At 51.7% G+C, this 25,331-nt stretch overlaps 11 protein-coding genes across 11 annotated transcripts; 4 read left to right on the top strand and 7 right to left on the bottom strand.

The window, feature by feature from the left end:
* Positions 1-374: 374 nt before the first annotated feature.
* TRIVIDRAFT_79686 (glycoside hydrolase family 16 protein) lies at positions 375-2,942 on the top strand (the record flags this gene model as incomplete). Its single annotated transcript, XM_014104894.1, has 6 exons — positions 375-661; positions 739-839; positions 912-1,581; positions 1,675-2,641; positions 2,723-2,818; positions 2,913-2,942. 4 exons carry the CDS (start codon positions 403-405, stop codon positions 1,770-1,772), a joined length of 1,128 nt encoding a protein of 375 aa, XP_013960369.1.
* On the bottom strand, positions 1,923-2,990 carry TRIVIDRAFT_176485 (uncharacterized protein; the record flags this gene model as incomplete). The annotated part of the gene is made up of 3 exons (XM_014104893.1): positions 1,923-2,641; positions 2,723-2,818; positions 2,913-2,990. 3 exons carry the CDS (start codon positions 2,988-2,990, stop codon positions 2,288-2,290), a joined length of 528 nt encoding a protein of 175 aa, XP_013960368.1.
* A 353-nt stretch (positions 2,991-3,343) lies between these two features.
* TRIVIDRAFT_73544 (uncharacterized protein) lies at positions 3,344-4,791 on the bottom strand (the record flags this gene model as incomplete). Its single annotated transcript, XM_014104892.1, has 2 exons — positions 3,344-4,198; positions 4,271-4,791. 2 exons carry the CDS (start codon positions 4,762-4,764, stop codon positions 3,541-3,543), a joined length of 1,152 nt encoding a protein of 383 aa, XP_013960367.1.
* A 1,144-nt stretch (positions 4,792-5,935) lies between these two features.
* TRIVIDRAFT_63483 (uncharacterized protein) lies at positions 5,936-6,369 on the bottom strand (the record flags this gene model as incomplete). Its single annotated transcript, XM_014104891.1, has 2 exons — positions 5,936-6,135; positions 6,192-6,369. 2 exons carry the CDS (start codon positions 6,367-6,369, stop codon positions 5,936-5,938), a joined length of 378 nt encoding a protein of 125 aa, XP_013960366.1.
* A 420-nt stretch (positions 6,370-6,789) lies between these two features.
* TRIVIDRAFT_36057 (uncharacterized protein) lies at positions 6,790-7,546 on the bottom strand (the record flags this gene model as incomplete). Its single annotated transcript, XM_014104890.1, has 3 exons — positions 6,790-6,876; positions 6,931-7,269; positions 7,325-7,546. 3 exons carry the CDS (start codon positions 7,544-7,546, stop codon positions 6,790-6,792), a joined length of 648 nt encoding a protein of 215 aa, XP_013960365.1.
* Positions 7,547-8,203: 657 nt separating this feature from the next.
* Positions 8,204-9,733, top strand: TRIVIDRAFT_134748 (uncharacterized protein; the record flags this gene model as incomplete). The annotated part of the gene is made up of 2 exons (XM_014104889.1): positions 8,204-9,519; positions 9,625-9,733. Coding segments are annotated over 2 exons (1,425 nt in total), but the record flags the coding sequence as incomplete, so codon positions are not given.
* Positions 9,734-10,178: 445 nt separating this feature from the next.
* On the bottom strand, positions 10,179-12,871 carry TRIVIDRAFT_36104 (phosphatidate cytidylyltransferase; the record flags this gene model as incomplete). The annotated part of the gene is made up of 2 exons (XM_014104888.1): positions 10,179-12,274; positions 12,322-12,871. The coding sequence occupies 2 exons, from the start codon at positions 12,869-12,871 to the stop codon at positions 10,179-10,181; spliced, it is 2,646 nt and encodes an 881-aa protein (XP_013960363.1).
* Positions 12,872-16,898: 4,027 nt separating this feature from the next.
* Positions 16,899-19,001, top strand: TRIVIDRAFT_185573 (uncharacterized protein; the record flags this gene model as incomplete). The annotated part of the gene is made up of 3 exons (XM_014104887.1): positions 16,899-17,624; positions 17,686-17,877; positions 18,336-19,001. 3 exons carry the CDS (start codon positions 17,144-17,146, stop codon positions 18,620-18,622), a joined length of 960 nt encoding a protein of 319 aa, XP_013960362.1.
* Positions 19,002-19,032: 31 nt separating this feature from the next.
* Positions 19,033-19,728, bottom strand: TRIVIDRAFT_86207 (uncharacterized protein; the record flags this gene model as incomplete). Its single annotated transcript, XM_014104886.1, has 2 exons — positions 19,033-19,354; positions 19,426-19,728. The coding sequence occupies 2 exons, from the start codon at positions 19,726-19,728 to the stop codon at positions 19,220-19,222; spliced, it is 438 nt and encodes a 145-aa protein (XP_013960361.1).
* Positions 19,729-20,485: 757 nt separating this feature from the next.
* On the top strand, positions 20,486-22,388 carry TRIVIDRAFT_63477 (uncharacterized protein; the record flags this gene model as incomplete). Its single annotated transcript, XM_014104885.1, has 2 exons — positions 20,486-21,487; positions 21,555-22,388. The coding sequence occupies 2 exons, from the start codon at positions 20,486-20,488 to the stop codon at positions 22,386-22,388; spliced, it is 1,836 nt and encodes a 611-aa protein (XP_013960360.1).
* A 531-nt stretch (positions 22,389-22,919) lies between these two features.
* On the bottom strand, positions 22,920-24,613 carry TRIVIDRAFT_176477 (uncharacterized protein; the record flags this gene model as incomplete). Its single annotated transcript, XM_014104884.1, has 3 exons — positions 22,920-23,928; positions 23,996-24,150; positions 24,524-24,613. 3 exons carry the CDS (start codon positions 24,611-24,613, stop codon positions 23,022-23,024), a joined length of 1,152 nt encoding a protein of 383 aa, XP_013960359.1.
* Between the last annotated feature and the right edge of the window lie 718 nt (positions 24,614-25,331).

Genomic DNA, 25,331 nt, shown 5'->3' with positions numbered 1-25,331 from the left:
TTGTGTTTTGTTTTTTTTTCCTACTCTTTACACCACACCTCGTATTCTGTGTTTGCGATAGCCTTTGTGCTTCTTCAACCCGCAAACTGCCAGTGTCGCTCGTTTTCTCTTTTTCTGCGGTATACACGGCTGGGCACGCATTTATCAGATAAATTGCGCTCGTTGGTGATCTGTTTGTTTCCTAAAAAGGTTATCGCCGGTGATATTAACCGCCTACACTCATTGGCTAGGATTGGCATCCTTCGATTGTTGGCTCACTGATTTGATTTTTTCTTATTATTGCTTTTTGACAAATCCAAAAGCGAAAAGCATCTCTGCCCCTGTTTTTCCTTTCTCTTTTTTCTCTGTCTGGGTCTCTCGTCTTTCAGTTCTGTGGCGCAAATCCCTTCATCCAGATACAGAATGGAGCGAAGTAGCGTAAAGCCGGGCGAGATCCCTTCAAGATACCAAGAATTCGCCGTTGGTTCTGGTGGTGACTATCAGCGTTCAGGCTCTTCCGCCCCCGCGTGGGATCCGAGATACTGGTCTAAGAAAGTATGGATCGGCATCGCTGTTGTCATCGTCATCGCCATTATCATTGGTGTGGCTGTTGGTGTTACACAAGGGAAGAAGAGCTCATATCCCGACTATTCCCAGCTCTCATACACCCTAAAGGATACATGTGAGTTTACTTTCTCTTTTTCTTTCCTAGACGATGTGGGAATCATGCTAACCACTGCTTGCGCGCACACGGATTAGTCCAGGGAGAAACCTTTTTTGACAACTTCAACTACTTCACAGGATTTGACCCTGCCGGAGGCTTCGTTCACTACGTTGATGCTGGTAGAGCTCAGCAGCTGGTAGGTAGCAGTAACTTTCATGCCGTCAGCTACTATATTTCAATGCAAGAGATGTCGTTAACGTACTGCTAGAACCTGACCTTTGCATCCCAAGATGCTGCAGTCCTCAAAGTCGACACCTCTGTCGGCCCGGGAAGCAACCCCGATGCTTCTACGGGTCGCTTCTCGGTGCGATTAGAATCCAAAAACACGTACAACAACGGCCTCTTCATCTTTGACGTCCGTCACACTCCGTTTGGCTGTGGCACTTGGCCCGCTCTCTGGCTCACTGATCCGTCCAACTGGCCCAAGAATGGCGAGATCGACGTCATGGAGGCCACAAACAAGGCCAGCGACGGAAACCAGATGACGCTTCACACCTCCAGTGACTGCTCCATGAGTGTCAAGAGGAAGCAGACGGACAAGGCCCTGCAGACCAACTGCGACGCTACCAAGAACAGCAACGCAGGCTGCGGCGTCCAGGGTGCGGACAACACCTTTGGCTCGGCTTACAACAACAATGGAGGCGGCATCATGGCCATGGAGTGGCGAGATGCGGGTATTCGTGTGTGGCAGTTTGCGCGCAACTCCATCCCCTCCGACATCACCGGCCAGAAACCTGATCCGAGCACTTGGGGCGAGGCTGCGGCCGATTTTCCGAGCACGGACTGCGATGTTGCGAGTCACTTTAAGAACAATTCGATTATCCTGAACATTGATCTTTGCGGCGACTTGGTGTACGGCGTTTGGGATAGTTCTGGATGTGAGTACTCTCTCTCTCTCTGCCTTGTCTTATTCCACATTCTCCCTTTTGCTTTAAATATGAAGAATGGTATTAACTCTATTAATTTTGCAGGCTCCAGCAACTGCACCGATATTGTTGCAAACAACCCCCAGTCCTTTACTAATGCCTACTGGGAGGTTGGCAAATTCCAAGTCTACCAGGCGTTGTAGGAGCGAGCGCCGACATTTTCGTTTAATGAGGAATCGTCATGAATTATCATGGTTAATACGCAGAGAAACGCGAGGAATATGTGTGGGTATTATATAGTAATGAAATGAATGAAACGGGCATCAGGGGGTACTTTTGGCCCTTGACGTGTTCAAGAAAGAGGAAATTACGAGACAGTTGGTAGACTAGTTAGTCATAATATACATAATCCGCCTCTATGGAAGCCTAGGTATTTGTGATACACATCCAAATCTCTTCATAAAATCAACAACATGCAGTCATCTCTCTCTCTCTCTCTCTTTTCCCTCCCTCTCCATCGATCAAAAGGCCACACCAAAAGTGGAGAGATGCCATGTCAGTTCCACCAACGCCAACCCAGATGCTCTATATGTACACTCTACCGGAACTCCTCGACCCATGATTACCACAAATTAAACGCAAGTATCCTCGAACCCTTTCCTTCATATCATCATACACCTCCCTTTCTCTTTTTCAACAGCTATAGCCAGCAAATGCTCTACTCGTCACTCGGCTGTCTCATGTACGCATCAATAGCCGCACTAAAAGCCGCAAAGGCAACGCAGCCTCCTGCAACGGCCTGCGGGCCCGCATTCTTGGCCAGGATGCCTCCCGTCAGGCATCCAGCCGCGACGCCGTTGACCAGGTCGTTTTTCGCACGCATGCCCTCGATGCCGCACTCGATTCCGGAAAACAGGGCGCCGACCTTGCCAAAGTTCTTGGCCATGCTCCAGGACCGCGTGCCCATGTCCTTGAAGCCGATCTTGAGCTGCTGGCGGAGGGGGAGCGAAGTGATGGCGGGCTGACCGTTGGCGCCTTGGAGGGGGCTGCCGAAGGGGGTATCGTAGGACATCTGCAGAATGGAACAGGACATGTTAGTAAGATGGACGAAAGAGTTGGCGCCGGTAGGAAGAGAGAGAGAGAGGAAACGTACAGAGGCCATGAAGAGTCCAAAGAGTCCGCCCATGCCGAAGCCCATGACACCTGACATGATGGACTTGCCATAACATGATTCCATTGCGCCTTGAATCTAGATCCGAGCAAAGTCAGCGAATCGGTCTATACGCTATGGGTGTCGAGCCTTGTAGGCGCGCAAAGCAGAGAGAGAAGATGGGATGATTTACAGCTCTGACGTTGGGATCATCCTGGCCCAGCTGCGGAAGAGGAGCGTTGCCCCCACCGAAAGGAGATGGAATGCTCATGATGGCGGCGAAGGAGTTTCTGAAACAAAATGAATCGGGTAATTGGCCAGTATGGTGATGATGCGATCTCGACAAATGCGCCGTCACTCTGCGAATACTGGGGATCGATGAATCGTAGGCCAGCTACGGGACCTTGAAGATGAACGAGAGGAATTATTTCTGCCGGGCTTGACCGCCTTGGTGGGTTGACGGATTGTCCCCGCGGCGGGGCTTTTGATTCAGGCTTGAGTTTCGGTGCCGCCGGCCGGAGCAGAGCGGACAAGCTTGCCGGAGGTGGCATGTGATTTAATGTGCAACAAATAGGATACTGATGACGATGATGATGGACATATTTTAGCGCGGTAAAAGCATCTATTGCTAGACCTTTAAATATTTTCAAAAGCTTCAAAAGTAAAACCCCAATGAACAACGCTTACAAGTATAATATACCCTTGAATTCCATCCATCTTGTTTGACGTTTTGAACCGTCCAACTCATAATCAATACATGCCAATATATCCTACGCACGCCCTTGGAAACATCAAATTATATAAACATGGCCCAACTCCTCTCATTCGCCGCACACCGCAGCCACGGCCTTGTCAATCCACTCCTGGTTGTCCTTGCCCTTGATGTACGCAGTCGCCAGTTGCTTCAGCTCCTCCATCTTGGTATAATCCGCCAGGCCAATCTCACTCTTGCCGAGCGACGGGTTCAGTCTGACGTATCGTGTCTGGGAGTGTTCAGATCGGTTGTTCAGCACTGACATGTGCCGCGAAAAGTCCTTGCCCTTTGCGTTTGTATTTGTAGCAAATCCCATGACTGACGATGCAACTCCCACGAGCTTGAACCACGCATCTGATGGTGACTCGTCTGGCTTAGTGTAGCCGGTACCCAGACTGATGACGCATGATACGGAGGGGGAAGGCTCGTGCGGCTCGACAAGCTCGTATCTTGAGTACCATAGCTGGTCGATGGGGTTGTTGTTGAGGAGACCGCCGTCCCAAAAGGTCAGCTGGTCTTCTTTTTTGGCAACTTGCTCGGGAAACTTGACTTCAGGGAAGTATGTTGGCGCGGCAGAGGTTGCGCGCGTAGCTAGGCTGATGGTGACTTTGTCTGAATGCTCTCGCATGATGTTGTTGACTTTGGATGGAACATGGACGGTGTTGTTTTTGTATGATCTCAACAAGACTGTTTCAGCTCTGTTTTGCGCAGTTGTGCAGACAAACCTATACAATCATCTATTAGACATGATTTCTCCGGACACGGGTGAAAGATGGACAAAAGATTTAGAAACTTACATCCTGCCAGCCTTGGGATGCAATAATGGCGCTTCGCCCTTCAATTTCCTGTCATTCTCATCCAAGCCATACTTGGCAACAACCTTGTCGATAGCATCCTTCAACGATTTATCGTCAAATCTGCTGCTCTGAACCAGCGTCTTGCTGTTGTTGATCCAAGAAGCCATCATGTTGGGCATCATGCGCGTGAGGTTCCACCCGTAGATTTTGGGACTAAACACCTCTTTGGAGATGATGTCGTACTGCTCAATGGCTTCCGAAGTTGTCATGCGAAGCCGGAACAGCATAATACCGATGATGCCACCGGTGCTGGTGCCTGCGCCCATTTCAAAGTAGTCTGCGGGGCGACACTCTTCTTTGAGGCCCTTTTTAACCTGGACTCTCTTCATGATTTCTTGGAGGACAATGAGGGAGGCCACGCCTCGGACGCCGCCGCCATCAAGGGCGAGGAGGCGGACGCCGTTGAGATGCTTTGTTGCAGGGAGGTAGACCATGGTGCTGTGAAGTGCTGTTCTAAACGGCTAGAAGAATGCAAGAACAATTAGACAATTTGAAGATGAGAAGTGGTGGCAGCGCAATTGGTATTTGCATAGGAGAGAGTATATACTTATACATATACTGGTGAGCGTGCTGGTTTGATTCACTGGTGTAATCCACACAATAGAGCTGCAAACTATCAAGTATCAGCCCCGTCAAGCCTCTCAGACTATTGCCGGTCCATCCCGTTTCTAGAGTCGCTACAGGGCCAATTATTGACTCTTGGCCAGCTGAGCTGTCGCTTGCTCATCTAGACCAGCTCCACTTAGACGCGGGCTCCACTTAGACGCGGGCCGTCCACTAGCCTCCCAATCTCACGGCAGACCCCTGGAAATATTGCCCTGAAAAATGCCGTCTAGGCTGTGCCGAAATGGGCTACAGCATTGGCTGTCCTCTCATAGGCAGATCGGGGGCAGCTGAAGATGCTGGTGTTGTCCATAGTTGCTTCGGCTGTGGAGGAGACATCTCTTCCCTTGCTTTATGCTGAGATGATCTGGATATCTGAGTGGCGAGAATACGGCAGCTGAGAACAATGGGTTCTTTTTTGGGAGTGATACGACGGCAGTGGGCAGCTGAAATGTCTAACAATGCATTCAGGTCATCATGACTGTGGGCCCGGAGAGGAGCAGGCTTTGACATTACAAATGTGAAGGTTGGTCCTATTTATCCTCTTCACGAGGCGACAGACGACCTGCGTTTTGTTGTTATGTTTGGAGCATGGCTGCTACGTGAGTAGGAGAAATCTACTCGTATACGAGTTTGGAGCGAGTACATACTCGCATGTGATTATTCCTTCTATCCCTCTGAGTATTTTGTTCTAGAATGTTATGAATTTTAGAGTATGACGAGCAATGAGATACTCTTGATTTGCGTATAAATGGGCCATTAAAACTCGTCTTGCCAACCAGTGCGCGCAGCATCAATAAAGCAGCTCTGCATGTCTATTTGGCGACTGAAAAACTGCAACAATCGAATGCCCAGGAAAGTATCCCTCTATACCAGCTAATATATTCGTTTAACTCGATCCCGTGTTTACCTATACTCCCCGTACTCTACGATACTTGTAATGCTGATGAAGATGGATCAAGTTGAAAGGAGAGTCGCCGAAGCAGAGCCCGTATCCCCTACCTAGAGATCGGCCCTGGCAGTCTCTCTTTGCATCAAAGTGACCATTCGCTGTTGAGCCCGTGCTGGATTCTCTTCAGCGATGGAGTCCGATAGCATTCGTCGTTTGCGGAACTCACCAAGTTCACGCTTGTGCTCCACCACAAACTCACGAGCGCAAGGCGATTTGTGGCCGGTTTGAACGTTTTGGAAATAATGTTCGACTTGAAAGAGTAGCAGTCAGTTGATGAGACTTTCCGACAAGGGCCACGCTACGCACAGAGCATGAGCTTCGAATACTTGCGGCGAGCATTCACCCCCATTTCCTGTTGCATAATTTCGGCGCAGACTTTCCAGTCATGGATTCGATCAGACGGTTTCACAGCCTTTGGAGACTGTGGAACGATAATCTTCCAGAAAAGGCGTTCTTCCTGCCTGGACCACGTTTTGCCACCCATTGTGCGCGAGCTCAGGTTATAATATCGTACGAAGAATCGCAGTCTGGTAAAGGTGGATATGTATGTGGTCAAAGAGTTCCAAGCAAAGAGCAGGGTTATCAGGAGCTGATGATCAATAAGAAATTCATAAGGGGTTGAGAATATATCCAGCCCACGACCAGTAGTTATTGCAGGGTCAGATGCAAAGCAGAAAGAATTTATAGTGCCGAGGCGTTGGAGTCTAATCGCCCATGGGGTGATTCAGTCCATCAGGAGAACCGCTTGAGCGTCCATGCTGACCGCCAGAGGGCTAGGCGGATGAGATTCTTTTGATACAGACATGACCCAAATTGTGGCAGTGATTCACAGACACCGCCGAGAAAGAAGCGGTACAAAGCAGCTCTGTTAGCCAGGTAAGTTGGCACCGATGCAACAGGAGGCTCAGTATTTCTCGGGAAATCGAGGCTCAGGTGCCTTGACGCCTCGGGCTTGGAGAAAGCCTGCCATGCAGTGGTCAATCCTGGAGAACTACTCAATGTCAATATCACATGCAGATGCACCTCAGCAGTTTCGTCTACTCACGATGCTCTTCTGATTCAGCGGCACCACGCCATCTTTGATCCAAAACGCCCATGCGCCCATCATATTTGCCAACATCATGTCTGTCGTCAGTCTATCGCCAACAACGGCAATGTGCGATGGATCAGTCACCCCAGTCTCTGGGTATTTCTTGAAATACGCCATGATCTCAGCGCCGCAGCCGGGCTTCTTTGTTGAGTGAGGGAGGACATAGACTCCTGTGCTCTTCTCCACATCAGCTGCTTGCTTGAGGTCTTTATCCCAGCTGGTTGCTCCAGCTGTATTGGACACTACGAGGAGCTTGCGGCCAGGGTACGTCTGCTTCAGCTTTTCAAAGTGTTGCTGCAGATTTCCGTTAGTTGCGCTCCCATTCACAAATGGCGGGACATGGCCGTACCCTGTAAGCGGGATACACTTCTTTCGCATCGGGATAGGCAAAGCAATCGTCTTTATCTAGAACAACAGCCTTGATGTTGACTCTCCGGCCTTCTCTTTGCAGGGCGGCATCAAGAGGGATGGGAAGATCGTTGAAGGTTGGCGCAATGTGGTGAGGCAGACACAAGCCCGGCTTAAGCAGTAGCTTTGCCGAGCTGAGAGATCCGTACAAATTGAAGTTCATTTTTGCAGTATGAATGTCCGTATATCCAAAATGAATATAGTAGAAGAGTCAAGTATGGATATATGCACTTGTAGACACATGCAATTTCTTCGGGCAGCTCCAGTGGGTCAAAGGCGCTGCACCACATCATCAAATTCCGTTTAGCGCCTCAAGACCCTGGAGCTCCGGTAGCTTCAGCGCGTCTGTCGCGTTGAGTGCTTGGGCTTTTCCAGGGAGAATCTCGGATGAGGTCAGCCATTAGCTATTACAACATAGCTCGACGATATTGAGGCTTGACGAGAACATCATTCCCAGAGGTCTATTCTCGTCAGAGGGCTGTAATTCAAATTCCACTGAGACGATCGCGATTATATTGTAGGCAGCAACTCGGTCTCGTGCTGCTCAGTCTCCTACGCCTCTGCAATTCAAGATACCCTCAAAGCAACCCCTCCATCCAATAACAACCACTATCAGGCATTCACGATTGCTCACAAAATTCAAGAGCCAGATAACACGCAGTTTTGAAGAGCCACGATGGATTCAAATGAAGAAGAAACCCCAAATACCCCGTCATTGGGCGACAAGATGGACGTTGAGATCCAAGAAACTGCAACAGAGCCCGAGCCGATTGCCACAACGCCAACACCTCGACGCCGCGGACGTCCTCCAAAGGCCAAGGCGAATGGCAGCACTCCCAATTCTAAATCAAACGTCGTACCCGTATTTGCAACTCCCCAGAAACCTACAGGCTTCAATGCCCTCACGCCCGGCAGGGCAGCAGACCGATCTGCGCGGAGGAAGAGCGCGAGAGCCCTGATAAATCGAGTTGTTGGAGATGGAGGGAGCGATGACGACGACGAACACATTGGCGACGACATTACACGGCAGATTTACGAGTCGAGCGATGGTGGAGATGAAGACGACGGAGAGGACGAGCTCGAGGAGAGAACAGACGGCGAGGCGGCAAGCTTTGTAGCAGAGGCGGCTACACCTTCAAAAACGCCAGCTCGACGAAAGGGCCGGCCCAAGAGAGCCAGATCGCCAACGCCGCCGAGAGACTTGCCTCCCCATGAGCTGTATTTTCTGCACAACAAGCCAGGCCGGCCCAAGACGTCGGACAATACCTTGGCCTCCCTCAATCTGCTCTCCCACGACGAGTACTTTAGCATTTTACGGGAGCACAAAGACCGCCACGCCGAAAACATCGAGTATCTCGAGTCTCTACACGCAGAGTCTTTTCCACAATGGGCGTTTGAGCTGTCCCAGGGCTTCAGCATATGTCTATATGGCTTGGGGTCCAAGAGGCATCTCCTGCGCAAGTTTGCAACCTACATCCACTCCAACAACAAATCCACAAAGGCTGGCAAGATTGTCATGGTCAACGGCTACGCCCACACCACAAACCTTCGCGAAATCCTCAGTGTCGTCGCGTCCGCCATTGATCCCACCCAAAGAGTGCCAACTGCTCAACCAGCCATCATGATCCAGAGCATCATCTCCCTTCTCTCCACCACCAAACTCACCATCACCATCATCATCAACTCTATCGACGCCATCCCCCTCCGCAAGCCCGGCTCTCAGGCCATCCTCTCTCAGCTCGCAGCTCACCCGCAAATCAACCTTGTAGGTTCCGCCGACACGCCCGATTTCGCCCTGCTGTGGGACATTGGCGTTCGGTCAGACTTCAACTTTGTCTTCCACGACTGTACCACTTTTTCGCCTTTCAAGGCCGAGCTCGACGTTGTAGATGACGTGCACGAGCTCCTCGGCCGGCAATCCCAGCGCGTCAACGGCCGTGAAGGTGTCGCGTTCGTCCTCAAGAGTCTCACAGAAAATGCAAAGAACTTGTTCCGACTGCTTGTTGGCGAGGTTCTGATCGCAATGGAGGACGAGGGTGACGAGGGTGTTGGTCTGGAGTATAGAATGGTGTACAACAAGGCCGTGGAGGAATTCATCTGCAGCTCCGAAATGGCATTTCGGACGTTGCTCAAGGAGTAAGCAAGCGAAGCCCAAAATCTCTCTAATATCTCCCCTTTTTAAGACAAATGTCATATTATAAATCGTCCGGTAATGGTACTAACAGAACTCGCCTTGTGTAGATTCCACGACCATCAGATGTTGACAAGCCGTAAAGACAACCTGGGAACGGAATTGCTAAGTCTACCGTTTAGAAAAGAAGACCTTGAAGCCATTTTAGAGGATTTAACTGCGTAGAGGTTGTCTTTCTTGATCCTTTTCATGGTGTTTTACTGCCAATATAGCACAGGAAATAGGGGGAATGCACATAGGGGGAAGGATGATACCAAAAGCAAGCGCATTATTATGCACATTTTTTTCACATTCAACTATTAAGGTGATATTTTTTGATCTAATGAGTCATATTATCACTGCATGCGCGCCCTCTTTTCAAAAACTAACCGTCTACCTCATCTCCAAGTGAATATCTAGCTATTAGATCATAAAATCTTCTTCCTGCATCGCTGGAATTTCACCATACGCAGCTGTCTAATCCGCCATCTGTAATCGATCTATTAAAACAAGCAGACGAAGAGGAAATGAATCGTATCATCGTGTCATCCCACACTGCAGTAAAATACCCATCGTTGATAACCCAAAGAGAGAAAGAAAACGCCCGTATCATGCTTCTATACAATTAAACTTCAAGCGCCTTAACGCATGTCCAGAGAATCACCGGCACAATGACGTTGTCGTTGCCTCCTGTCAAGACAGCCTCTGTCAAGCTAGCCATGGAGGAACACACAAAAGCATGCCCAGCTCTAGTTGTCATGCTCGTACCTTCGCCGTCGACGGGCCACTCCCCTATTCGAAGCCAAAGACTCGCCGTTGTTAGACCAAGGAAGACGGCAACGGTAAATGCCAAGCTCCCCTCGAGGCTTTTGCCACCACCCCAGAGCCATTTACGGTGACCATAACGGCGCCCGATGAGGGAGGCAGCGGCATCACCCAGACCGACACAGACGACTCCTGAAACCATGCTGATCTCTCTAGTGGGTATTTCCCAGCCGGTCAGGTAGTCAGATCCGGTCCGCGGCAGAGATCCGAGCGATAACCAGAGAGGAATGGCACACCCAATAAGTAGAAAGATGTGAGAAATCACAACAGGTCCGCGAAAGTCCCTTCCGTCCACATAAGGAGCCAAGAAGGAGGCTATCGGCTTGGAAAGAGGCGGCAGCTGGCTCGCCCGCAGCAGATCCAGAATCAAGAAGATGGCTAAGACAATGGAAAGGGCCAAGGCAACAAATGTCGGATCAATGTAGGTTGCTGGGAGAAGCATACCGACCATCATAAAGTGGAATACCTTCCGTCGGGTGTCAACCTCATATGTGTTTTTCAATTGAAACACAATGGCGAGTCCAATAATTAAAATCACGACCCAGTAGCCGCTGATGAAAAGTCGCGTGCTGGCCTCGCCAAAATCGTCATGGCGAACATGCTGCACCCAGCCAAGGTGGCACTGCTTCGCATCCGAGGTGTCAATCCGTGGAGGGAGACAAATCCAGCGTTCGAGATCGGCTCTGACAACTCGATACCTGAATTCTGGCAAGTCACCAAAGAAGTAGCCGAGAGCCCAACCGATGGGCTCATTGCCACCAAGGGCGTATTTCCCTATATATGGGCGGATAAGGGCCACTATGATTACTCCCAAGCAGACGTATACATAGCCTGCGTACATCCATTTCCTCAGTGCTGCTTGTGCCGGTGTAAATTTGAAATACGCACGAACGGAAACAGATGCAGTCCGTTTTCTCCTTCCAGATGGAGTGTGCGTTGCTGCTTTGCGAGAAACCTTCTCAGGGTGCGGAGTTGTATGTCTTCGAGAAATACCACCCGTTTTCCATCCATTCTCGGCAGTGGGCGAAGAGAGATTATATACGTCAGATGGCGTGTCTGCTGCTGTGCCGAAAGATTGAACTCTAGTAGGGCTACTGAATCGCAAATCGTCTTCCTCCTCATCGGTTGAGAACAACGCATCGTCGCTATGTAAATCGAAAGATGATCCTAGAATTTCGCTCCTAAGCTTCTGCCAAGATAACATTCGAATCAAGGACTTCCAAAGAGGGCGGCGTGGCGGATATGGCTCTCTTCGAAACCGCCATTTGGGAACTCTTGCCAGTACAATTCCCCATCTAATCACGGCACCGCAGAGCACAAGTACGCCCAGTCCACCGCCCCATAACAGAGCCTTTAGTATCTGAATCTGGGGTGACGACGCTAAAAGCAACACGTTGATCAGTGCAATTGATAGAAGCTGAAGCTCGGCTGTAAGGAGACTAGTCGTGGTAAGATGATGTAATACGGCAGACGCAGTTCTATGCAGAGGGTATAGCAGGACAAGGTCTTCTTGCGAGAGGAAAGAATAAGTAGGTGTAAGTCGAGAGTGATCTGACAGAGAAGGCCGCCAAATAAGAGGCAGACAAGATAGAGCCCAGTGGAGAGAGTCGTATGCCGCGTAGTGATCAATTTTCGGCACTACTTGCTGTGGGATCGAGCTTATGCCAAGTATAATATTGGGGAGGATAACGGCCGGGTTGTTGACAGAAACCAGCAGTGACACAAATATCGTGATCGCTGGAGGATAGAGAAGAGGAGCAGGGTCGAAGACTGTTGGGATCTTCAACGGGAAGCCTGAAAATGCTTGGCCATTCTTGTAGCTCCATGCCACAACCCGAAACGGATATAGCAGTAACAGTCCTCCATACAAAGCAGTAAAGAGATAGAAATCTACAACTAGTAAGCAAGAAATCCCAAAAGTATGAAGAATGAATGTGATGAACCTTTGCGCCAAGTACTTAATACCGGTGCCAGCAACCTGTTTGCTTGGATCATCCCGGCCAGTGTGGTGATGATGCCAGCTTCAATGGCTCGCTGCACGAGAATCTTCTTCCGGCGGATAACATCTGGTAGGATAATCCTATCCCCAGACTTGTTTCCATTATGCGGTGCTCGACGACTCGTTGGAGGCACTGGTTCCTGCAGGACTGCAGGCGACAAGAGCGGCGTCGAGGTGCCGGATATGACCTCGTTCCGGCCTCTCAGTCCTTTGTGGGGTCGTAGCTTCGGGGGCGGCAAGCCCTTGAGGAAGTGTTCATCGTCGGCATCGGTGCCACTATCGCTCGCTGGTGTCGATTCCTTGGAGAAGGTTGGTAGACTAGATAGCTTCGGAGATGCAGCCCGTTGGCCTCGAGAGACCAGTTGGTCAGAGGGGTAGGGCAGCTCGGAACTCTGGTGATGGTAGGGGTGAGGCGACCGGTTCAATGCCCGAAGGACATGCTGTTCATCTAGATCCAGAGTCTCTATCGACTCTGGGCTGAGGTGTGTTGGCATGTCGTGTGAGGCCACTTTTGCTAGGAACCATTGAAGTCGGTTGGAGTGGGATGTGGCTCAAAAAAAGGATGACGTATTAGAGAACTGAGGCGTCGACAGCCTTGGGAAAATCCAATGGCTGCTGCTCGGGCGGCTTCAGCAGGCAAAGGAGTCTTCACATTGGGAAAACTGGAATTAAAAAATAGACGAGATTACGTGGTATCGTGTCGGACTTTCACATGAAAGCTACGTGTACCTGACTCAAGGTTTTGCTGCGACGATGCGAATAGATAGTTGGTCCATTTGCTGGCATTATCACGTGAAGTCCTGATGCTAGCCAAAGTCACCGCCCTGCAAACCATACGTGCATGGTACTTGCATGTATCAGCTCTTTAAATATGCTGAAGAGGTACTCCGTACTATACTTGGCCAAGAATGTGACGGGCTATTGGCCGTTTTATTGGCAGAGCATGCCGACATCTTCAGCGGCATTTAATATAATTAAGTGCCTGTGCCTGTGCCTGTGCGTTTTAGCATTGCAGCCGTCAACTTCACGTGTCTTGGCGACTGAAACCTCATGTGGCCATTCACGCAGCTAGACGCCGTTTCTCCTCTGCTAATTGTTTCAGCAAACTGAGTCGACCACAACTAGTTGCAGCCACCCTCAAGTTAGTGACTTATCACTTTGTCCAAACATTCCCAAAATGGGCAAAAAGAGCAGAGTAGAGGCAAAGCTTGCAGCCTCGATACTCTTGTAACACCAATTGGAGCCTCCAAAGGCCACGGCACAAAGGATGACACCTCACAAGGCTGGAAGGATCTGAAGCTACAGATGCCATGCATAGCTCCAAGGTTGAAACCAGGATGCACACAGCCAATTGCTGCTGAGGGAAATGCCATGCTTGAGCTGGCAAACGGTTTGGTGGGCTAAATGTATTCAGCTCGAGTGGAGCCATTTGACGGCCGCAGGATCATGAGAATCTGAGAATCTGGTGCACCAGACAAACAAAGTTGAGACTATGGAGATGAATCTCACGAACATAGTTTGCAGGGTTGCAGCCGGCATCCGAAGATGGAATTCTCGATGGAAGATCAGTCGATACCATGCACAAGCCTCAGATGTGGCCCAGAAGGTTAAAGGCTCCAACGAAGCAAATCGATATAAAAACAATGCCGCTCACACGAAGCCAGTCATCGAAGCAATTGCCCCCCTTCCCTTCCCCTCCTTCTCTCAAATTTCCTTCGTCTTTGGCCATCCGCTGGATTGCGCGCCGTGGCCTCCGAGGCGTTTCCAGAAGCGTGGATACCCTTGCTTACGTCGAAAATTCCCCATGAGGCTGAGGGCACCCAAAGGCGCGGACTCGCCAATCTAAACGTTGATCCCAGGGCCTAAATAAGCCTTGGCTGAAGTCCAAAGTTTGCTGGCCTTTGCACATTGGCCAGAGAGCGGTAGTCTGGTCCTCTTCCGCATGGTCCATGGTCCAGTCGGCGTCGGCCAAGTCGCTCGGTCTCCAATTCTCCCGTCCGCCCATTTTTCGATTCGAATACGAGCCGCGAGAAATGGGCTGAGCCAGTGTCGCCGGCGGTGATGTCAGTGATGGAGTGCGGTTACGGAGTCGCTGCTGTTAGCAGCACAGCTAGTGTGGTTTCCTTGTGATACCGCTTCGGGGCGATCCCGCGGAGAATAACGAGAGCAAAAGAGCGTATCCGGGGGGCATTCGCAAGACATGCTCACATTCGAACTCGGTCGCTGTCATGATTACGGGATGCTGCGGGCGGCGTTCCGGTGTCTTGAAGGCGCCCACAAAGGGGTTACACCGCCCCGATTTTCACGATCACGACGGGCCCTGTCTATGAAGCGGAAGAAAGGATGGGTAAGCAGCAAGCAGCGGGAATGCCGGCAGCGAGGGCTAGGAGACGGGCTGTGGAGATGGGAGATCACGCCACGCTTCCTGCCATGATACAAATGAATACTTGTACAAGTGAGCGGGAGCACGTTATTGGCACGGTTACGGGCAAAGGAGGGATTGTGCACGGCGGAGAGACTGTGAAAAGAGGCCATCGCCAGGCCATCGCCATGCCATCATGGTTTACGCAGCCCTTTTGTCGTTCGGGCATGGGCCAAGACGGGTGATATATGACCATCGATGATCATAAGGAGATGGCGATGGCACTTCGTAAATGCAGGCTCTCGTACAACCGGGGAGTAGGGAGTAGGGACTCCGCAAACACTCGCTGCTAAATAGGGATACGACACCAAGAGCCGGGCACGGGAATGCCATGGCGATGGGTGATGGGGCTAAAATCAGAGCATCCAGCCGACGGAGCGCAAGAATGGTTGCTTTCTCCGGAGTGGTTGATCAGGCGGCAGCAACTACTAGGTATTCTTCTTGGTCCTTACAACGAACCACGACAAGTACTGTAGTGTATTTGTGCTGCATTCAGTCGCAGTCGATGATGCTGGTAGCAGGGTGGCGATTCTTCATGCCGGCAAGTGGATTAATACCAGGTATAGCTACTTGGCAGTACGGAGCAGCTTGCGAGAATACATGGAAACCCATTCATTCACTCACGGCTTCGCCTCAGCTGGGCAGAGTGCGAAATCGTGAGGCCGCTCCGGAGTGAAGCCTCAAATCCAGTAGCATGTGTGTCTGATCGTGAGTGATCAGGAGGGACTCAGCTATGCCAGCGTAATCATTTAGATCTGATCCTTTTCTCACTGCCTGCTCCTCTACTATCGCCGAGTCTCTCCCTGTAATCCTTTGTACCTGGTGCTGAAGTCGCGGCTCATGGGGCGAAACAATACAGAAAGTCTAATGGCAACGCTTCCAGCTAAAAACAGGCACAAGTGCGTGACGTGGCGTAACGCCTGTGTGTCGCTGGAATGGAGGCTCTGGGCCAATAAATCGGATTGAATTCGTCCTTGTCTTGTTTCCTCTTCTCTTGAGGTTTCCATTTTCTCTCCGCCCTTGCTTGGTGTCGAGTCATACTAAGTACCTACATAGTAGACGATGCATGCCTGGTACAAATGTGCCTTGTACATAGTACTGCACCAGTAAGCTCCCTCTGGCGCTAAAAAAAAAAATATTGAGAGCCGCGAGTCTGTCAAACCGGCAGCGGCTCTGCACAACTGAAACTCGTCATGGATTTCAGCGATAGCTTCCCCCCCCTGCAGCGGGCCTAGTGGCCGCTAGAGCTCTCTCGCAACGCCGCCGGCCAGTCAGAAACAGCGAATGGCTTGTGTCTGGAAATATTGGCCCTCAGCCCGTGCTTCAAGTCCCGCCATCCCAACCTCCAGCCTGCGCAAGCGTCTGATGTCCGCTAATAATGACGCATGGATAAGCTATCGCCCATGTCCTTGTTGCTGTGAGCTGTCATTGCTGCCCTGCCGTGTTTGCCATGCCATGCCATGGCAGCTGAAGCAGAGTGGGCTGGGCCGAAAAGCCTGGGCCACCACCTCGTATCCATGGATAGCAACAGAAACGGGGACCTGTGATAGCAATACTCGTACTGGGCAGTACAGCACAAGCGCGAGGCTGTTCACCAGTGCCAAGGTCAGGTCGCACAGGCAGGCAGATGCGGATTCGGATTAGCATTGGGTTGGGATCGATTCACTGATGCTTGCTATCGACTCTTATCTTTCACAAGCTGGCGGAGCGCTTTATGCAAGCCCACGGACTCTCCCCCAGCCCCCAAAACTTATACTTTTCCATTGTCGAGGAACCAGAGCCTCTCTTTCCACCACACTTTGCCTTCTCCTCATCCACCTGCATATATACACTACACATACTCGAACAGTTGGCATCTTCGTTGGCCAGAGGCAAAAAGCCTATCAGCACCTCGACCTGACTGGGCAAGACGGAGACCGACCTGCAGCCATCTGCCCCAGACTTTGCCCCAAGAGGACATCTCCAGACGAGCGTAAATCTCCAGAGGAGAAAACCGGACCCGCCCTCACTCGAAACCCTCTTGCTAGACCTTTCGGGTCCGGCCTGGTTGAACCCAAAAACCCAAAAACCTCTCCGCTTGGCCTGCCGGTGGTGGCGTGCGTCTCGGATTCGTCCAGTCTCGTAAACTTCAAGACACCCCCTACCCTGCCTGCAGCAACACGGGACTCGCATACTCAACTGCCCCATTCGTTCAACTCTTGACAGTATATTATCCGCTGTCATGGCTCCCGCGGCTTACAACGACCGTGATGGCCACCTAGAGGCTGGACTTCTGAGGAGCACCCAAGGAGAGAAGCAGACCGGACATCGACATCTAACGCAGCAGACCCAACCCAGGACCAAGATGATTTACTTTAGGCGGGCACTGCTCATCATCGCAGTGGGCTTCGTCCTCGGCTTGGGCGTCGTCACTGCTCGACCGGGCGTCATCAACTGCCACAACTCCAAGATGGCTGTGGCCAAGGCTCATGGCTCCAACGGGGAGTTGGTTGAGGCCCTTCAGAAGGCATCTCCTGATCTGCTTCACCGACTGCTGCATGCCTATCTCCCCGAGAGATACCAGCATGGAGTCTTCCCCTCGGACCGTGAGGCCATTGATGCTATCCATGAGAATGATCCTTCTGTGGCTTCGGCTATTGTCCAGATCGCCAAGAGGCAAGATGATACCCCGGGCAACAACAACACCACTCTTCCCGGATCATCCACAACCCCTCCGCCCTCTTCATCTACATCCTCGCTCCCGAGTACCTCAACTACACCGGAGCAATCAACCACATCCACGCCCTCCAGTACTGAACAAACTTCAACTGAATCTACCTCATCAAGTAAGTTGTACCTCGATGTTGGAAACCTTGTCATGATGACGACTAACTTGTGGATCAACAGGCGAGTCCTCCAGCAGCACTTCTGAGTCCTCAACCACGGACTCAACATCTTCGACCTCTGCTCCTGCTTCCACCACCGCAGGGCAAACCACCACTTCGGAACAGAGCTCTACCTCGGCGCCCTCCACTACCCCAAGCTCAACCGAGCCCCCAAGCACGACCACCTCTGCTCCTGAGTCCACTGCTACTACTGGTACGTCCACTACAAAGACAGAAGAAACCACTACGGCTGCTTCCTCCTCTGAGTCCTCTCCTACGACCGCTCCTCCAACGTCCACCACCTCTTCTGGTAGGTCGTCATCAGGCATCGTTTCATCGTTTACCGATGAGTCTGTAACTGCTTCTACTACTTCCCCCCCTACCTCTTCTACCTCTTCCCTCCCTCCCTCAACTTCACCACCGGAATCAACAACGGCGACAGAGACCACTACTGGTATGTCAGATTTTCGCGCTGTCATTTGACATTGTCGAGACAGACATTCCAGCTCTGGTGTTGATGCTTGGACCGTTTGCTGGATGTAAATGGAGAAGTGTTGTGATTGCTTGATTGCGAGTGCTTCATGATTTGCTGGATGGAAATGTCATTTTCTTCTTCCACCTTTTGGTGGTTTGCGATAACCGTGTCAACAGTAACTAACTTATTTTGAGCAGATAATACCATAACATCAACCACCAGTACATCTAGCCAGGCTCCAGAAACAACCATTACTTCAGGCTCCAAGACGACGTCTGCTCCCGTTCTCCACACTTTCACCAGGACTCTTCCCAATGGCGGCACCACCACTCTCACTTCCACCTCATGGGTTGCCGTTGTCCCTACCGACCAGGCTGAGGGATCCAAGAGCCCTGACCTTCAGAACGCTGCCTCCCTGCCTCGCGGCGAGGTGATGCTGCCAGCTGCCATCGGTCTCTTGGTCGGGGCTGTTCTGATGGTATAAACTAGACACGACTGTGTCCTTCCCTCCTTTTTCCCAATATTTTCACTCTCTTTTCAAATTGCATAAGCATAAGCATAAGCGTATCGATGCTAGAGGAATTGGCGACGGCGTTTCATTCATTTTTATTCTCGACAATTCACGGCCACTTCCTTACCACTCTTTTCTTAATACAACAACTCGGCGGATGCATAGATTGGGTAACTGCATTTTTTGATCTTTTTTGGCAGCAAAATTGGACTTAGACTGGGACGGGGCCCTACGCGGGAAAGCCTCTGGCATAATCATTTGGCACATATGGCATAAAAAGGGGACACGATGTATTTTCAGCATATAGTAAAGCAAGCACACATGCAAACGGAGCAGCCACACATTTAGGCGCAACATATGGGTGCCGTTATCTTTGGATTTGTGATGTTGACGGTTTTTCAATTTTCTAACCAATCGTTGTTGTGAAATTGGTACTCGTATTTCCTTTGATAGGTTTTCATGGGTATATAATAATCCAGTAATTTCAACATCCAGGAACAGAAAACGCCGAAACTCCATTCCATGCAAATACCCTTTCCCATGGGCCCAATGCTGGTGCATCATTGCCTCTTAGCCCGGTCCGATCTTGGGCATATCATGATGCTCGCTCAGCCTGGACAAATACGTATTCAGCTCCTCAACGCGCTCTTTGTGTGTCTTTAACAGCTCGGGTCTTGATCCAGATGATTGCGCAATCTGGAGAAGCTATGCCAAATGTCAGATGTACTGTTCGTCTTTGCGGTTCAAGATCAAAACGAGATGGGAGTTAAGCATACCCTCTTCTTCCTAGCTTCTTCGTGCCGTCGCTCCGACTCCGTCTTCAGTACCACTGGTTCATCCTCTTCCTTGTCCTCGCCATCTTCGTTGCTGTGATGATCGTCTACGGGGCTCTTTTTCTTATCGCGGCTGCGTTTGGACGTGTCGTCGTCGTCGTCCTTTTTGGCGAGTGCGGCATCGTCTCCGGTCGAGAGATTCTTTTCCAGGTCTGACTTGGCTGCCTTCTTCTTCTTCTTGCTGACCTTTGCGCCTTTCAGCTTAAGGGCGCCGCCGCCAATAGCCTTGTAATCGTCGGAACCCATTGCTAGTCGTCAGGTAGCAGCAAAAGAGGCGCGGTGGAGGGACCTCTTATGCGACGATGATGTTGCAGCGCATAAAAGCGACGAAAACGACAATAACGACAATAACGAGGACGAGGTGAGAATGCAGAATCGCAGATCGATTGCAGAGCCAAATCGTCGCCTTAGTCAGCAAGGAGAAAGGCCGACAATACGGCGCTAGCAGGTTTAAGCATTGAGAGCCCGCCCGAAAAAGCCAATTAGAGCGGGCGAACAGGGGGCCCAATTGCTACATCTCTCACTAGTACATACGAGGGGAACAGCGGGCTCGTGTGTGCTTCACATTGAACCGTTCATTAAAGGTTCCCTTTGGTCCACCGACTCTTTTCTTTTATATATAATTTTTATATTCAGGGGGAAAAAATCCAGCATTCATTCTTTGTTCTTCTTTCTTCGTTCGTTTTTATTTCCGAGACGTCGTTACGAAGACTACGATTTCTGCGTCCGTCCGTCCTTTTTTGATACCGAGGCGGTTTGTTACGAGACAGCGCATTCCTTTTCGTCCATCGCTGTCGAGATCTGCGACTCTTTGCCACGGAATACGGCGACGTTCCTCGTGCCCCGCGACTGAGTTGGCCAGCCTTTGGCGATATGGGACATCTCTACTAAATTCGCCGGTCGAAACGTAAAACTTGAAACACTTGACGATCAGTGTGGTAATCGAGGAGGAGTAAGAAAGAAAACGAAAGGACAAAGGGCACGGGACAAACACACGGCAGCCATGCCCCTGCAGTCGCAATCGCGAGACTCGCTGGAGCTCGCGTCGCTGGCCAGTTCTAGCGTTGCCTACGATGGCGCCGCTTCCGAGGTTTCGTCGCGTCCGAGCATCTCGTCGTCGCGGAGGCTGTCCATGGTGGAGGAGGAGGATCCCTTGGACGACGGCAACCCGGCGGTGAGGGGTAGACTTGGCCGCTCATATTCGGTGTCATCGGCGTTCGACTTTGCGGGCAATCTGTTTCCGCTGAGCTCGACGGCCGGCGCTGGCGGATACGCACCCATTGGCGCGCCGACTTCAGCAGGGCGGCCGAATGGGGGCCTGGGGGGAGGGTCGCTGGAGAAGCTCAAGACGCTGACGTACCTGAACGGGCTATCGCTGATTATTGGGCTGATTATCGGATCCGGAATCTTCTCCTCGCCCAGCCAGGTGAGCGCGAGGCTCGGATCCCCTGGCGCGGCCCTTATCGTCTGGGTGGTGGCCGGTATTCTCGCATGGACAGGTGGTGCCTCATACGCCGAGCTTGGCGGCGCAATCCCTCTCAACGGTGGCTCCCAGGTTTATCTGGCCAAGACTTTCAGCGAGCTGGCTGGCTTCCTCTTCTCGTGGGTGGCCCTCCTGGTGCTGAAGCCCGGGAGCGCCGCCATCATCGCCATCATCATGGGCGAGTATTTCGTGCGGGCCATCATCGGCGCTGAAGCGGAGACGATCAACCCCTGGGTCACCAAGGCCGTTGCGCTGGTGGGCATCTTCGCGGTGACGTTTCTCAACTGCGTCTCTACAAGGGTCGGCACACGAGTCAATGATTTTCTCATGTTCCTCAAGTTTGTGGCACTGTTGGGGGTTACCGTGGTGGGCATCGTGGTGGCCGCCACAGGCCTCTCGTTTAAGGGACAGGCAAGCAGCGAGTGGAAATCGCACGACTGGTTCACGGGCACGTCTTCAGATCCGTCAAACTGGGCGATTGCGTTGTATGCCGGACTATGGGCCTACGATGGCTGGGACAATGTGAGTTGCCAAAGTATATATACGTGAACGACGAAGGAGCTGTCAGCTAACATGCGCTTCAATGCAGACAAATTACGTCGTGGGCGAGTTTCGCAATCCTAGCAGAGATCTTCCCCGCGTCATTCACACAGCCATGCCGCTAGTCATCGTCTCCTACGTCCTTGCTAACGTGTCCTACTTCCTCGTCCTCCCCCTGGCCTCCATCAACGCCTCCAACACCGTTGCCGTCATGTTTGGATCCAAAGTCTTTGGACCGATTGGCGCGCTCATCTTTGCGCTCATCGTCAGCGCGAGCTGCTTCGGCGCTCTCAACTCATCTACCTTTACAGCTAGCCGCCTCATCTACGTCGCCGGCAAGGAGGGCTACATCCCTGACATCTTCGGCCGGCTGGGTGTCGGCAGCAACGACAACGACCACGGCCTATCGACGCAGCGCTCCCGCAGCTGGGTCTCCAAGAAGTTCCGCAGCTGCTTTGGCGATGAAGATGCCGGCCTGTTCTTTACTCCCATTTATGCCCTGCTACTCAACGCCGTGCTCACGTCGGGATACTGCCTCGTCGGCGAGTTTAGCACGCTGGTCACCTTTTACGGTGTTGCGGGCTACACGTTCTACTTTGTCACTGTTCTAGGCCTCATTGTACTGCGCGTCAAGGAGCCACACCTGGAGCGCCCTTACAAGACGTGGATCTCCACCCCCATCATCTTTTGCTGCGTGAGTCTATTCTTGCTCAGCAGGGCCGTCTTTGCGCAGCCCCTGCAGACAATGATTGTCGTAGCATTCGTCGCGGCCGGTATACCCGTGTACTTTTGGCGGATCAGGGGGAGAGATAGGTCTACAACGCGGAGAAGCGGCGACGTCGGCGACGGAGAGAAGCCGTGGTGGCAGTTCTGGAGACGATGAAAGATATATGCATCTTTCTTCATCTTCTTTTTCGTTTCTCATATCGGGTAAATTCCCGTGAGGTTTTTCTTCAGAATACTACTATACTTATTAATGCCTTGTTTGAATTTGCTGGTTCGATAATGAATATTGTTCGATTTAGCTAGGGTAGTTTCAAAAGGGTTACTTAGACATGACGGCTGGCATTGGGAGGGCATGATTGCTAACGGATGTGAAGACTGGAATGAGTAACGCATGGTGAAAGAGGCAAACGCATTTATTTATAAACACACATAATGAATAAAGGCTTTATTAATTTTTCCATGATGTGTCGTATTTGTTTTCTGCCTGTCGATGAGGTCCTCTTACACCCATTTTGTACGGATGCAAGAGTAAGGTAGCGATCGAGGAAGAAGCTTTACAAGTCACAGTGAAGGAAGGTCATCTAGTTGAAAAAAATAAAAAAAGATATAGTATTGTTGCTGGCACTAATAGCTAGATATGCAAGAGGTATACGTGTTGTTGTTTCAGCGTTATCATATACATGAGCCGATTTTGTTAAGTTTCACTTTGTTTGTTCTGTGGGTGGGTTTTTCTTGTTCCCCCCTTTCAAGGCCAGGCAATACCTCCTCGTCTCCTTCTTTCTTCCACCATCTACTGCTTGACAGTGTTGATCTTCTCACGCTGGCCGTAAGACTTGGTAGCCCAGTCACCACCGTAGACGATCAGATCTTGAGGGCGGTAGTCGTGCTTGCCGGTCAGGTAGCTCTCCAGGATAGCCTTGGTGCCGTCGGCGTAGCGCTTCTGGGCATCCAGGGAGGTTCCGGACATGTGGGGGGTCATGGCGTTACCGAAACCGAAGGGGTTGACGGCAGTGCGGAGAGGGTGGTCGCCAGGGGCGGGCTGGGGGAACCAGACATCACCACCGTAGCCGGCGAGGTGGCCGGTGCGGAGAGCCTCGGCGACGTCCTCCTTGACGACGATGGCGCCACGGGCGGTGTTGACGAGGTATGAGCCCTTCTTCATCTTGCTGATGAGCTCCTTGTTGAACAGGCCCTGGGTCTTCTCGTGCAGAGGGCAGTTGATGGTGACAACGTCACACTGGGCAAGCATCTCCTCGAGGGTGTCGACACGGCGGCAGCCAATCTCGGCCTCGACCTCGGGGGACAGACCCTGGTAGTCGAAGTACAGCAGCTCCTTGCAGCCGAAGGGCTTGAGGCGGCGCAGGACACGCTCACCAATGCGGCCGACGGCGACGGTTCCGACAACCTTGCCCTCGAGGTCGTACTCCTGCTTGGCGACGGCGGCGACGTCCCACTTGCCGCTGGCAACCTGCTCGTGGGCGGGCACGAAGTTGCGGAGCAGAACCAGGATGGTCATGACGACGTGCTCAGCGACGGAGACGACGTTGGAGCCGGTGACTTCGGCAACGGTGATACCGCCATTGGTCTTGTTGGCGGCGACGAGGTCGACGTGGTCAGAGCCGATACCAGCGGTGATGGCAATCTTCAGGTTCTTGGCCTTGGCCAGACGCTCAGCGGTCAGGTAACCGGGGTGGAAGCTATTCGAGCATCACTATTAGACTGGGGATCACTGGATTATGGCGAAAAAAAGGGCTCAAAACATACGGGGTGGTGATGATGACTTCGGCGTCGACTAGCTCCTGGTCGAACTTGGAGTTGGGGCCCTCCTTGTCAGAGGTGGTGACCAGAGTGTGGCCCTGGTCCTCGAGCCACTTGCGGATGCCGAGCTCGTTCTCAGTCGTTCCGAGAAGGGCAGGGACCTGTGGAGATTTGTGTGTTAGCAGATGATACTCCGTATAAGTCGTATGCTTGTATACCAGTAGATAACTGATGGCATACACTATTACTACTTCTGTAAGTCTTTGGAGAGCTCCCCGCATCATGTGAGGTTTCGGCAGCCACCAGCCGGCCTCCCCGCATTCCCGCACTCAGATGAGCGGAGTTTGGGTCTGAGAACCGGCGCGAAACGGCCCCATCTTTTGTGGTTTGGATCGAGACTATGCGGCCCCCACAAATATGGTCCGAAACTCAACATGGACGAGAAGCTCAACCAGAGACAAAGAATGCCACAGCCAATATGGCCAATGGCAAGTAGAATAGAGCTTGGAGACGGGGGAAAGGGACGAGACTCACTTCCTGGGCGTGCTTGCCACCGTCGTAGAGAACGAGGAGAACTTTGACCTTTTCGCGGGCGGTTGTCAGCGTGCGGATTGATGATGGCATGAGGCGTGGCTTGGTGAAGGAGCCCAGCTTGGAGGTGGCGAGGCCAGCTGCGCGCGAGGAGAATTGACGGGAAGCAATAGAAGGTGTTGAAGAGACGAGGGTGGCTCGCGAAGCGAGAGAGACAGAACGGGACAGGGGGCGGAAAGATACCATTTTGGCTGATTTTTTGGAAGTTTCTTGAAGAAGAAGAAAGGAAGATGGGAGTGGTGTGATTTGGATCTACAAGGCTTTCTCGATCGATCGGGGCGAGAGAGCTTATATATGTAGAGGAATCTGTTTGTTTGGGTGTGGTTAGTTGGGAGCCCGGGCGTCGGAGGGACACAACAAGTAGATGCCGGGGGGGGAGGCGTACAAGGGTGGAGAGCGATGGGCTGATGCTGTCGACTCTTTGGGCTGAATGAGGCTTGGAGGTTGCTGCAGGGTTGTCGGGAGAATGAGGTTGATAGTTCGGAGTGGTAGAGCAGAGTAGCAGCACCGATATTTATGCTCCGAGAAAACGCCCCAAAATCACCTCCTCGACACCCCCTCTGTCTCAACCAGGACAATACAAATGACACATACGAAATAGATAGAGAGAAAAAAAAAAAAAAAAGACCAAAAAAGCCCCTCATCTACTCCGTCCCGGTACGTAATTGTCCCTCTCTGTGCTCAGGCCTCTTTACTCCTCACCTGCTCATCCACAGTCGTCACTTTTGGTGCCAAACGGCCTTCCCCGGCT

The sequence above is a fragment of the Trichoderma virens genome, assembly GCF_000170995.1.
Source record: "Trichoderma virens Gv29-8 chromosome Unknown TRIVIscaffold_2, whole genome shotgun sequence".
Lineage (NCBI taxonomy): Eukaryota > Fungi > Ascomycota > Sordariomycetes > Hypocreales > Hypocreaceae > Trichoderma > Trichoderma virens.
This window is presented reverse-complemented; position numbering and strand designations above follow the sequence as displayed.